This window comes from Gallinula chloropus (assembly GCF_964237585.1).
Source record: "Gallinula chloropus genome assembly, chromosome: 5".
Classification (NCBI taxonomy): Eukaryota; Metazoa; Chordata; class Aves; order Gruiformes; family Rallidae; genus Gallinula; species Gallinula chloropus.
Window position 1 is genome coordinate 49,524,836 of NC_140090.1, and position 14,469 is coordinate 49,539,304.

General features: G+C 40.0%; 1 protein-coding gene across 2 annotated transcripts in view; it reads right to left on the bottom strand.

The window, feature by feature from the left end:
- The window catches only part of PRKG1 (protein kinase cGMP-dependent 1), a gene marked incomplete at its 5' end in the record, with an annotated part of 496,883 nt that overhangs the window by 191,737 nt on the left and 290,677 nt on the right, over positions 1-14,469 (bottom strand). For both annotated transcript variants that reach the window (XM_084264379.1, XM_084264378.1), the window contains one exon: positions 4,742-4,847. In XM_084264379.1, the coding sequence (XP_084120505.1) occupies positions 4,742-4,847 (106 nt within the window). The remainder of the gene's footprint in view (positions 1-4,741; positions 4,848-14,469) is intronic.

The following is a 14,469-nucleotide window of genomic DNA, read 5'->3' on the forward strand; positions in this document are numbered from 1 at the left end:
CAAGGTGCACCTTGGGAAACATCTCATGCAAAACGACAGGCAATCTTTCAAAGACAGAGAGTGATTTAACAAAGCTTTGCACATTTTTGTATTTGCTTTCCTCTTATTGACAAGCAACTCGCTACTCACGCTGACTAATTTCTGCATCTGTTGCCACAATGAAATACATAGCTACACACTAAAACCTTTCCAAGCCTAATTCTCCATGCAGATAAGCCATGAGCACGTAAACTCCCGTTTCTTAGACATAACTAGCTCGGTTCTGCCCAGATCACAACTTCCCACTTAAACCAATTTGGAGTCAGATAAAACTGTCAACGAGACTCAAGATCAAGATAGAGCGCGACGACAAAATAGTAAAGGTTGAGGAACGGATGTTTCTTCAAGCCACATGAAAGGTTTTGTCATTAACATGAAGTTAAAAGCTTGGTTTAACAAGATATTTTAATTTTCTTTCTACTAGTGCTACCGGGTTTTATTTATAAGACTCAAGATAGTGTGACTACGTGTGAACTTCCTCAATGCTTCCACTTTTAAAGCTACATCCTGCCTCTGAGGTGACACAGGGTATTGACTTTTTCTTCTCCTGATCTGTTCCAGGGTTTTGGATGAATTGGAGTTTATACGGTGGACTAGAACATGACACTTCTTTTTTTATGGAACATTTAGGAAGTTGGTTTTTTTTAAGAAAAAGCACCAATATTTACTCTTCCAAGGATTTCTGGTCTTTAAATTGTTATGATTTAGCAGGAAATTATTACATTTGCCACAGAATAAGGTTTTTTTTTCCCTCATATTTAATTTCCTGGACAAATTTATTTGATAAACAAAAGTTTCCTTAACTGAAATATTCTGCTTAAATGGTATTATTTTTAGTCTGGGCTTGAGCAGGAAATCATTCCAACATTGTAACAATGAATACTGCAGTGAGATGTACTGTTGAATTTAGCACAGTGGTAACCTCCACTGCAGTGTGATGCCCTTTCTTGCTTGTATAAGGGCAAATGCATTCAATGATAGACAGGTAGATAAATTGGGTAAAAAATAAATGAATGTTCAGAAAAAAACCCAAAGAATACCTTAAGGAGTTACTAAATATACAGCATAATATTATATTTTAATTTTTTACTGTTAGCCTCACTACAAACGCGCTTGATCTAGTGCTGATTTCGCCACATAATGAGCTGCCTTTGTGTTTCAAAGGGAATCACTGCTATGATTTGTCCTTCAGCATACACACAGGGATCAAAAAATAGTCTGTATTTTCCATCTTTTCCTTGAAGCAGGTGCTGCTAGGGAATCAGCCCATCTTTTCATCACTTCAAGGATCATCTGCTGACTTTAGAAGCAGCAGAAAGGGATATACAGACCAGTTCCTCATAAATACTACAAGAAAGAGGATGTTCACTCACTCCTAACTCCAGTATAGTGCAGTTGATTTCTGTAAGTCAGAACTGAGTCATCTCAAGTTTTATAAGCCTACGAAAACTATGTACTACTACTCCTTGGAGCAAACCAGGAGACACCAGGACCCATTAGGAAGGTTGACCTGGATTTCTTAGCCAGGAAATGTACTTTCTACAGTTTTCTTAAGGCGTTCAGAAGAAAGGACTATGCATACTCTGGGCATAAAAGAGTGAAACTAAGAAAACAGCTTATCTGTGTTACCAATATGTTCCTTTTGGGGAAATCCATGACACTGGTTGCAGAGTTGTATTTGGTACAAGGAGGTCTAGCGATGTCAGTGCTCAGACTGCACTTGTTTTTAGTAAGATAAATGTGACTTTATGAATAGTCTTATTTCACCCCTCCAAGCTTAATTTCTACTGCATTTTGTTCATCGGTGAAAATATATTCTTGAAGACAACCACCATTATATTCTTGTGACTAGCAATAAGAATAGAAAGGGTAACTTCTTTAGACCAATGTCAGTAGAGAATTATATTGTCCAACCCCACTGACTTTTCTGTGACTAGGTACCATTTAAACCTTTGTTTCTACTCCACTAGATTTCTTAACAAAAAAGAAATCAAAACTTGTTTTTAAGATTTAATTTCTTTTTTTTAAAAAAAGATTTAGAAGGAAAGAATCCTTAGAAGTGAGCATTTAATGTATTAATGAAATTTAAGTTGAGCTCAAGATAGCTATTGATGCAGAGAACCCAAGTGGAAGACACGATGGGTAGATACCATTTTGCATTGACCTTCCCACAGCTATCTGCCCCATGCCGCAACTGTTGCATAGGAAGAAATAATTTCCTAAATTCAAACCCTGAGATTTAAAGAAAAAAAAATTACTTGCCTTAGGCCTCTCTAATGAGCATTAATAGGTGGCTTGACACACCGCAACATGCCATGTCCAAGGAGCTCAGAGACAGTGTGAGAAACGTTTTTTAGTTTCTTCCTCACAGTGTTTGCTTTAAAATTAAAGCTGGGCAGGCTCTCTAGAATCTGCATCCAAATTAATCTCGACAATCTTCTAGAAAATCTCTATTAAATCTCAAAGCTTAAGAGCTTAATGTGTGCACAGTTTCTGCTTTGAAGTCAGCCAGAGGCTCTAACCCCTAAGAACTGATCTTGTATTCATTCTTTGGTTTCATCCATCAGCACACAAGAAAGGCCAATGCTTGGTAATGTTTTAATTCATCATTTTTTGAGCCCTTTCAGTATGGTAACAGGTTTTGTTATCTCTCATGAGTTTGCTGGTTAATAACCATAAACTTATACACCTAGAAAAAGCAAGACTTCAGTTTCTACGCTTTGATGCCATCTCTATGGAGCAAAACACCCCATGGAGCTTCTGGTCCTCTCCAGGAAAACACCCCGTTCTCATCCCAGGTTACGCTACCCCACCAACTATTTTAGTTTCATTATTTTATTACTGTTAATTTTTATTCGTGACTGAAAAGAGTCACAGTTGAAACTCCTGGCAGGAAGGAGAGGCCAGGAAGTAGGATGCCAACCTAGCCAAGAACTAATACAGTGAGCTGGGCAGGTCTCTGCCCCCAGATCTAAGCAACTGGTGCACAACTTCAATTAATTCCTCCTCACCCATGGTCCCAGCTCCACTGCGGCACAGCCACACTTGTGCCCAGGGTATCAGCCCAATGGGATCACATTCCCAGATCAACTTGCCCTGCATTGTCCCTAAAGCCTTGCCTGGAGATCACACAGCAGAGGTCACCCTGTGGGACAGCCCCATTGACAATATCATCACAGAGATTTACTTCCTATATATTTAGCAATTATATTTTGACATAATAAATATATCATAGGTTAATTAATAGCTTCTATTATTTTATCTCTTTTCATCCAAGTCCCTTTTTCCTCCAATACTAACTGGAGAAAAACTAATCAAAGCTGAATACAGGCTACTCCTTGAGTTTACATTACTGAACATCCAAGTGACTGCACTGTCCATATTTTTCCAATTTTACAAGTCTTATGTTTGGAAATGCATAAAAAAAGCAGGTCAGGAACAAAAGCAGATTGAGGAGGTGACACAGCAGGGTATAAATCACTGTGCCCATGTTAGGGAGAGCTGTTACTGGACATGGCTGTGCAGGACTAATTTTTCATCCAACACAACCTTTTTAAGGGGGGGATCGATATTCAGGTCATTAGTGTGCAAACTGTAAAATCTCCTAGATTTTTTTCCCCAAAACATTTCTTTTGGAAAAAAGAAGCAACTTCTAGACATAAAGCAGTAAGTGCTAAAACATTTCTCTGTGTTAAAAACTAGAGACATCCCAAATAAAAAAGAAAGCAATCATATGCAGCTTCTGCCTGGGGAGTGGTGCAAAGGAGTCCTAATCTGATGGGTTTTGATCACATCCCCACCCACCATCCAGAGAAATCATCTCTTGATGATTAAGTTATACCATTTACCCCTTGTTCAGCTTCTGCACAATGAGGGGTTCTCGGTTTGGGAGAAGATGATGCAGCAGAAACATTTTGATCCAGGACAAGCCTGGTGTAGTAGCATCTAGTAAAGCTGGGATTCACTTACAGCTTCACATGGACCCAGGGGATTTTTTTTTTCTCCAGCACTGGGTGACATGCTTCTATTTAGGCCTATTTTGCCAACACAGAAGGTAGCCTGTTCCTCACTGCTATGGCACACATGAATTACTGGGATTCTAGATGTGGCTTTGGCAAGGAGCAATTGTTCAAGTTCGAGATGGCAGCACAAACCAAAGGAAAGTTTGGGTTGAATTTAAGGGGTGAAAGATTTGGGTTTGGTTTTTCATTGTTACTCTTCTAAGCCATATTCTACTGCAACCTACAGCATTTGCTTCTCTAGAAAGGTGTATTTTACCTCTAAAAGCACAAGAATACACTTCAAATGGACTTGCTTCTTTCTGCCACAGTCTACAAGCCCGATTCTTCCCCAGGGAGGGGGTTGGTTGGTTTATTTTTCTTTACTAAGGTCAGCTTCGAATGACTCATTTCAGCTTTTCCCCTTGCACTGCAGCTGCGTGAGTCTTTGCCAATGAATAACTCCCAGTGGGAATGAAATAAAATCGCAACAAGGCTCCTCCTGGGACTCACCCTCCTTTCAGCCAGAGGATATGGCTTACAGATGGTTAAACAGCAAATAAAATTTAATAATAATAATAATTATAATAAAGATTTGAGAGGGAAACAAATAAAATACAGCACTCACCAAAAAAAAAAAAAAAGGCAAAAGATGAGGATGGCAGTTTCACTGTATTTTTTTATAAAGTAAACAAGTGTCATACCTTTTCAAAAATTCCATATACTCAGTATGCTTGATGAGGCCTGTCCTCATCATTATTGTTTGAAAACATTGCCGATCAATAGCCCAAAGTTTCACATTTACGAGAGCTGGAAAAAACAAGACAAGGGGAAAATGTAATTAGCAAAATGTCAAAATTTGAAAAACCTGTTGTGAACTGCAGAGGAAAACAAATTCATTCATGAGAAAGCATGAAAATGGGTACACACTTCAAAACAGTAACATAAAACTCATCCACTGGACAATGGACTAAGCATGCACTGAAACAAGTGGAAATATCCTCAATTTTAGCTGTAGTACATGAGCTTTTGGGAAAAGCCTAAAAGCAACGGTGAGATGAGAACTCAATGCAGGCTGAAAGCAAGCAAGAAATAGGGGTTGTTTCTTTGGAACCTGGGACACATCATTGCCTACAACACTCAGCTAGCCGGGGACAGATTTAGCACATTATCCTAATTCAGAGACAGCAAAATTCATACAGGTTTCCTCCTGCTCCCAAAGGAGGTGACACACTTCTTGACCTTGAGAGGTTTTCCTGTTACATCCTCACAATTGAAGATGTACCAATTCCGGATGTCCTAAATAATTATTTAACAACCTTAGTTATTAGGTCTCTCATAAATTCAAAGACTGTTACGCTCCATAGGCACCACTGCGGATTTTGTGAGCAAAGTCCCGTTGTCAAAACCAAACGTAACAGATTACCATCAATTAAAGTTCCGATGCTCAAAGAAAACCCAATCATGTCAACTGGATGGGCAGAACACCAAACAGGCCCGATTTAAATCTTAGCTGTGGCTTAGACATTTCCATTAAATATATATGTCTGCACACGTAGAACTTCTAATCGAGTTTCTCCTTCGAGAAACAGTTTAATTAAAGAAAAGTACTCTAAAGAGCTCTGCACTTCCATTTTTATTTTCAGAGAGTAAATGCAATAAAATTTGTCCCTGCATCCCCTTTCACCTCAGGACACAAAAATGAGAAAAAAAGTTTTAGCAAAACAGTTACAAATATTGTCCCCCACAAAACTTCAAAAAATGACTTTGCTTTTATTTGTTGGTCCTTTAGTACCCAAACTCCCTGGTTAATGAGATTTTATCCTTAAGCCCATTTGCAGGACTTTCGAAGTGGAAATTTAAATTTTTCTTCTTGAGTTGCATCAGAGAACTAAGTGAACACATCGTATCGTTTGAAGCCTCTTCTCATTCTCAAACAAATTCCCTTTTGAGAAGCTTTCTCAGTTTTGTAATCTAACGGAAGGAAAGGATGACCTATTGCTTTAGCATGAGAGATTTCTGTTAAAAACATAATTAGTCTTTCAACTCTTTTCAGAGTGGAAGAGACAATTAATATGAATGGAATCTCTATTTTTTCTGGTGTTTTTTTACTGTTTTCTGCAAAATAGGGTTTTAATTTTTATGTGATTCTTATATGAGCTCTATCTTAAGGGAAGAAATTAATACTATTCAGCAAGGTGGGGGGTGGGGACGGGGACAGGACTTGCTGAAAACAATGTCTCCTGCCATACTGGTAGACGATGACGAGGGTTAAAATCAAGTCGCTCAAATCAGAGTAAAATCCTAATAATTTCACTAAGAGTAGAAAAGATGATCTTGGAAAGTTGGTGCTTTCTATGCAGGTGAAAAAAATGTAGGGGATTTCAGCCTGCCTGGCCATTTCAGGTTTGTATGCAGTGTAATGCACGATTATCACACAAGGCAAATGGGCAACTCACTTGATCATGACTGGCAAAACCCACTGATAATGGAGTCTTTTAAAAAAAGATATAGCAAACATGAAAATAATAACGAAGCGTTTATACGTTCTTTTTTTTTGTTTGGATTAAAATATCCAACAGCATCCCAGTGCCCAGTTGTGACCATGTACTATGAATACTACTTATTTGTTCCTCAAAAGTATTTTTTTCCACAGTACAATCCTCCTTGAGAGGAAAATGAAAACTTTCACCTGCATTTCTTTCATACAGCCTTTGTAGTAAAGGCACGACTGCTAAGCTGCACCACTAGCTGAGTAAACTCAGAAGACAACAAATACTTAAATTCATCTTTTTGCTATAATCTTCTGTAAATCTGAAAGACAGGGCATCCTTCCTACAAATAATTCTGTCTGCTGCTGTTTTCCCAGTGTATTTTAACAGATTCATCATCTTGTGCCAACAAGATGATGAAATATAAGACGTTGCAACTGCAGTATCAATCCTACCTGACTGGTCCTCAACAAACACATTCAAAAGGCACCGGAGACCAAATCCCTGTTAGAGACCATCACAGTGTTCAAGAGCATAGCCTCCAAACCACAATCCCCATCTCTAGCCAATACATCATATATGTAGGCTATACATCATTCTGCCTTAAATCCATGCCAGTTGTATTAATTTTTCACATACACAGTGAACGAAAAAGGCGCTCAGTGGATTTTCCTTCCCGTGATGTGTTCAGGTATCACTGCAAAGCCACCAAGTATCTCTGAGCTCCACACAGGTACTACCGAGCCAGATACTCCAATCCCCAGATGCTTTACAAAGCACTACGTCATGGTCCATGTCAATCCCTAAAGACCACAAAGTGTTGCTGCTGCATAGCTCAGCTTAGATATGTTCCCTTAACAGCAAATGTAATTTAGGACCTCTCACCCAAAATGAAGATCCATTTCCTGCCACTAGAAATTGGTTTGGGAAAACAAATCTCTGCAGAGAGAGCCTAAGATCAGCATCTTGCTTATCAAGCCTCGAACACATCACATTGCCCTGAAGGGACCCCCATCCCCCCCAGTAATCCAAGTTATATATATATCTATAGATACAACTATGTTCATATATAAGAATATATATACAAAATTACTTCTATAGACATATATTTTATATACAATGCATGCAATATCACATGCAATTTAATTGGCATTATATACAATTATATATTACATCGTGTATTTTAACACCCCTCCTCAGTTACACGTACAGCTGTGCAGAAGCCCCATCTCAAGGACCACAAACTCAGGAAAAATGCAGACCAGACCCTTCTGCGCTGCTCACTGCAATCACCGCTCACACGTTTATACTCACATTTACCCTGCCTAATGATAAGCAGATGTTTTAATAATGGCTAATCACAGCAGAGCAGTAAATGTCAATAAGACCCTTATAATCAGGTGCAAGCATAATAATGCTGAAAATCCTTTGTACACGTTAGAGGGTTACTGAAGGAATAGTACGAATTCTGCATGATTTGATAGTATTAATAGCTTCAGAGACATATTTATGAGTGCGTTGAGATGAAAAATAATATATGGGATGTCTACCACGAAGTCAATCCCACTAGGAATAGCTGAGTTGCTACAGATACAGACAGAGGTGATGCAGAGATATCCTTGTGCGTCCCTCTGCTAAGAGCTTGTGTCAGATGCCTGAGGTCACATTTTCCATGAGGTGGGATTTCAGGGGAGTACCTTGTTCCCTGGCTGCAAGAACTACAACCATAAAGGAAGCTGGTAAGTAACATTACAAAACCAGATGTGTGTACGTACATCTGTAACAGGAGTTTCTTAAGACTCCGCAATAGTATAAAATATTATATCGCAATCAAAGCAGCTAAACTCGAGTTATAAAAGCAATTAAAGTTTACTGCCTCTGGTTTTACACTTTTGCATAATAAAATGTTATAGCTGGCATTCCATTTCATCTTTGTAACAGCATGCAGTGCAATCACCAAGCCCCCTAGAAGCCACCAAGATTTTGTCTGACTTGCAAAACAAGAAGTGGCACTGTAAGGCACTAAGGTATGTTATAATAGATATAGTCATATACACTCCTCCTACCCTCCAAGGCTCAGATAAAGCCACAGGACCTCTAAATGATGGAGGATATGCTGTAGCTCTCCAGGTGAGGGTCTTGGAAGATCCTGGAACCCTGCAGTCATTGCAAAACATTTTAACTGCATGTCAGAGAGGGGAAATCCCATCAAAATGAGGGGTTGGTGCCTGCTCCTGGCAAAGGCACCAGGTAATAGGAAAAACACAGCTAAAGCACAGAGCGGGTAATTTAACCTCAGGAAAAGCACAGCATTCTTATGCCTTTTTGGCAGGGTTTACTTCAAGAGACAGTTCCATCCAAATCTGAAACTCCAGATGAAAGTGAGTCAGTGCAAGGGCTGAAACCACAGCAAAATGCTCCTGATTAAAGAGGGAAGAGCAGTGAGAGATGAAGGAAAAGAATTGGGATTTCACGGGTCCAAGTTAGATGGGGGTGAAAAGGAGTCAAAAAGGGAGGGGGGAACTGCAAAGTTTTCACTGAAAAAAAAACGTTTCTAAAAGAGCAACCTAAGCATTACTTACATGCAGTATGTACTATTATATATTATCTGTTAACATAGATGGGGAGGTCCTTCAGGTGCAGCAGCGAAGATGCACCTGAAAACAAAGCATCGTTTTGCATTGCATTGCTGTAAAACCATCTTCCCAACACTGATTTAAAGCACACGTTGCTTTCCCACAAAGTCAGGTCAATCTCAAATTGTCCTTTTAACAGCAGCCAGCAAAGCTTTATCAGAAGAGAATTAAAAAGATGCTTTAAATCCTTAAAATCGCAGCAACCACAGCCATAGTGCCCCAACTGGTGCTTCATTTAAAAACAAAACTCAATACTCACATGGCCCTGTGATCTTTTAGCATCATTCCAAGTTTTTACATGCTCAGTGAAGCTTTTCCAAGTTTTTTTTTTTAAGGATCACTGAGTGAATCATCCTCAGCTCAAGCACTCGCTGGCAGCATTATCGGACCTGAAACTTTTTACTGCCTCACAACTGTAAGCCAGAATTCATCACATTTGTTTGGCTTTTAGGCTGTTTTATTCCAATAACTGTTTGTTTATCTTCCTGGAAAAGCCTCAGGCAAAGGCACAACAGCACCTTGGTGCCCTTAGGGACTTTCTGGCAGCAACAAGATGTAAAATTTCCCCTCCAACTGAACCATTCTTCTTCACACACCCACCCACTCCCCACCCCTCCCACCCACCCTTCCCCCCGGGGGCTGATATTGCAGGGATTATTGTGCAAATCACCATCAGGGAGAGCAGTCATTTCCAGTCACTTGCACTTTGTCATGTGCATCATATAAAACAGTAATGAAAAGCATGTTTCACTAACCAGAAGGAGCACTCTGCATCGTTTTACCCCTCCAGACACATGGTGAATCACGAACAAGACTCCAGCAGTTTTGGGGTGCTGCACAGAGGAGCGTAGAGGGGATGGATTTAACAGCTGGAGCAGGAATGAATTTCTCTATTCTCAGATTTTTCTGTTTCAGGTTTCTAACAAGAATGGCACCGGTACAATGATGACTTCATCCTAATGCTATCTGCTTTCTCTGTAGGACCCTTCCTGTAACTGCCCAGGGGGATTGTGCCACCATGTACTGTGCCAAGGAGTTATTTTACCTTTGGCCAAGGGAAGAGGCATCATTGAAGCAGAGACACATAAACATTTAAATGTGTTTTTTCTCCCAATACAGTTTTTATCCAATGTGCTGCTGAATGAGGACAGTTTGCTTAAAAATAATGTTTAGCAATAAAAATTTAAATGTGTTTTTGTGTTCTTGGGCCAGAGCTGTGGCTGTGCCTGGTACACAGGGAGCAGGAGAATTAAGAAAACAAAAAGAGAGGTAAAAATCCACCATTAGGCCTAATACTAATCCTAACAATGGAGTGCAGGATGACCTTGGATGCCCAGTGCTCAGCATGGCATTAGGCTCGATGGAACCATTACAGCAGCACTTCATGCAGCACGGGGAACATTTGGGGTCAGGGTTGTAGCAGGACACCCCAGACGTTATCCTATCCTCCTCATGGTGCTGGACTACAAACAGAGGAGGTTTTTTGGTGGCAATTCTGTGCTGCAGTGTAGGTGTGTGATGAAGTATAAGGTTGCATCACCTCCACACACCTTGTTGCAGACCTCCTGGTGGGTAACGGTATTTAGAACACTTCCACGAGCACCTGAAAATATCAGCATACTACTGTGACCTGAAATCAGTAGATCCAGATTTCATCTTTACTTTGAATTTTCCCATGTTTTCCCGCTGTGTCCCACTCCAAGCTTTACTGACCTGAATTTAGTCATCAAAACTGCCTGCAGTACAGGCATTACAAAACCTCATAGTGCAGAAGTTGCTTATTACTGCTCAAAGCCAACAAGGGTTTCAATGCTTGAGCTCTCTTCAAGCCATAAAAAAAAATTAATTTCTTACTTAGGTTTGCATGATCTGTCATGAACAAGGAGCCTCTGCTTTGCTATGGATACTGCAGTGAAGGGCACGCTTACCACCGCACTCTACCTACCCTTGGCACCAGACCCCATTCCAGCACCTACCTGATAGTGGGGAGGTGAGGCAAGGAAATTCTTGACCACACCACAGTGTTTTAAGCAAGAGACGCTCTTGTATGTGTATGTGGGATTAGCTGTCATTAAAGAGAGCAAGTAATTGTAAAAAAACCCGCAGGAGGGGGCTGCACTTGTGAATGTAACCTCTAAGGCATCTACCAAGCTTCCTGGCAAGTGATGCTGATGCTTACCTACATGTGGTACAGATATAAGTACAATAATCTGCTCTTTGCACGACAGAGAAGCTCTTTTTAATTCTCACAATTATGCACCGCTTTTAATTTCATAGTACTCAAAATCCAAGCCAGCCCAGAATCACATTCTGGAATCAAGTCTGATGCAGGCTTACCAAAGATACTAAAGAGATAAAATATTCAAAAACAGATTAACGGGTAAATCTCAGAACTGTATTGCTTTTTAAAGAACTGGGTTTGGCTGCTGTTGAAGCAAATACATCAAGGATATGTGAGATGGAAACAATGCAGCAGGGACATGACTCGATGAAAAGTTCTGCAGCTAGCTCTGCTTTCGTTACAATTAACTATGAAGACCATGGCAATCTCAAAGAATTATATACACTTTGCACAGGAATGAAACATGCCTTGGTAAGATCAGATATGACTAAGAAAAGAAATGGATGGAAATTGTTATTAACAATCGCTGTTCTTTTCCACCCAAATAAAATAACCTCTGGTATTAAAAAGTCAGAGAACCAAACTGCCAGGGTAGTAACGGTAGCAATGGAGATATCCAGGAAAAACTGAGGCAAACGAAACACAATGCTGCAGCTGTAGTGCAGAAATGACTGAATGGGAATTACAACCAGCCTTTCAGCTAATCTTTAGTAAGAAACCAGTTGGTAGAGTAACGCTGTTGGTATTTAATAATAATTATCAGAATTCACTACCGGTTTTGCTGGGTTTTCAGAATGTTTTGCTGAAAAATGTGGGTGGGCTCCTTCTCCCACTGAAGTGATTGGGCTCTGCAAAGCCAACAGAATAGTATATTTAAAATAAAACCAAAACAAAGGTTCCATTGATCCCATCGTCGATGTCATGGTGTCATTATTCGCTGAAGGAAGGGATGCCCTTGGTCTTGGAGACCTTTCCTATTGGTGCTCTGGGCTGGCTGTCCCTGACATGTGATGTGGGGAAAGGGCTTATCCTACCCCCTAGCTTCCCCAGTGTCTATCTGATGCAGGTTTTGCCTCCTTGATTGTGTTGCTGTGAGTGATCCTGCTGCCAGGAAAATCCTGTATCATGGCAGGAAGGGAATGGGCATGTACCAAGAAACAGCAACTGAAGTGTAGCCGACTAGCACGAGCCCCAAGGCCCTGTAAAGCTTCAAGCCAAACATCAGTTCTTAAACAGAAAGGATTTCATCCTTATTCCTCCGTCATATGAGTTACAGCCTAAAATACTCTTACACTTAAGATCTGACAACATGGATCAGCCAATGCAATAATCTGTGTGGTACAGATACAACCTTCCTATCTATTGCATTCCAAAAATATCTCAGTCCTCTTCCAGAGACTTGTAACTTCTTGGTTTTAATGAGAAGTTAGGACAAGGATTAATTAAACATTATGAAAGTCTTCAATAGTATTCATTTTTTCTCCTTGGAATTTCAAAACATCCACATCATCTGTACTACAAAACCTGCTAATTAGATGTCCTAATATGCTCTTTTTTAAGCTAACTGCTGTTTTACATAACCTTTACTATGTCATCTCTTATTCATCCCTTCTGTATAAATGTACTTCTACTCTTCTTACATTCCTATGACACAGAACTTTTTGGAGGTTTTTAATTAAACCCACCTTGTAAGAGCAAGAGCTCACAAACGACTTCAGGGATTGTATCCATTACAGTACTGAACAACTGTAGAAAAGGAGGAAGCTGAGAGGGTTCCTTAAAGTAGATAGGAAGAATCTACTCAGAACAATTTGAAAGCCAGCAAAAAATATTTTCAAGAACTATTTTGGGTTTGATGGAGACTGATGAAAAACCAACAAGGGTCTGATGCAGGTCAGAAGCCTGAAATTTAGTTCCTCAAACAAGTAATTTATGTAATGAACACAAACTAAAACACCTCCAATTATTTGTGAAAGGAAAAGGAGAAAACAATCCAAACCTCTCCCAGGGGTGTGAGGTTCATCCTGGGACACATCACCTCATTGGCATGCCAAGACACCTTATGTCACAGAGTAATGACCAAAGTAATATATATTAAAGAGACCTATGAATCAGCTCCAGCTAGCTGTTTAAAGAGGCCTGAAGGACAGGGAAACAATACCCCAAATTAAAGGACGTATCTTAATCCTGCCCTAATTTGTAAGGGAAGGCCAATGAAGCCACCTTGGGGGACCACTAAAAAAGTCTTAGAATGAAAGTAGTAAAGAGATGAGGTATCTCAGAGACTCCACAGGAAGCAAACCCATCTCCAGCAACACAGGTGGGGCAGCACCGGGGGCCAGCACTTGGGGAAGGGTAGGATTGCTCTGCTCCTAGTAAACAGGAATGGGCCAGAACAACTGCATGGGACTTTCTGGTAGTAGGACAAGAAAAGAAAATGTCCTAAAAGCAGAGGAAAATCCCAGGCAGCAATACCTCTGGCACCAGGGGTCTGGCCAAGAATTCTGCCAGGAGCCTCATGGAAGAGTTGGTATAAATACGTCCTGCAAGTTACTCTGTTTCTTGAAGCTGACTGGACAAGCATCCCTTTGATGGACTTTTTGCTGAAAGAGACTCTTTCATATTTCTCATTTGAAAAACATACACATTTTGGTGTTCACCCTAAAAAATGATCTTGGCTTGGCTAGTCGGTAAAAAAATAAATACAACGAATGGGCATGAAACCACAAACCTACAGGGCAGAACTTGAGGTTAATTTTTAAGATGATCAGCATAAGTTTAGATCTAGTTTGAATATTCATAGGGGATAAAGGTTTGAATGAATGATTAAAGCCAGTGGCTGGTATCCTAAAGAGACATATGCTTGAAAATTGTAATGGGGCTGAATTATTTTAGCAATGATCAGGAAATGCAAAACAGATTTCATACTCTATTAGAAAGGATTGATTTAAGGATACAGGGATGCTTGTTAAAACAATAAAAAGAAGTGAACACGCAATGCCTTTTCTAGTATCCCTTTATAAGCGGTGATTATGCATTATGACATTTATGAAAGCTATAAAGCCTTACATATATTGCTATCACTGGGAAAGAAGAGAGGGAAGTGTGTCTGCTACTGCTGGTAAAAGCTCTGCTAAGACTTGAGGTCTCCTGAATTCATCAATTCTCAGGTAGCCGTCACC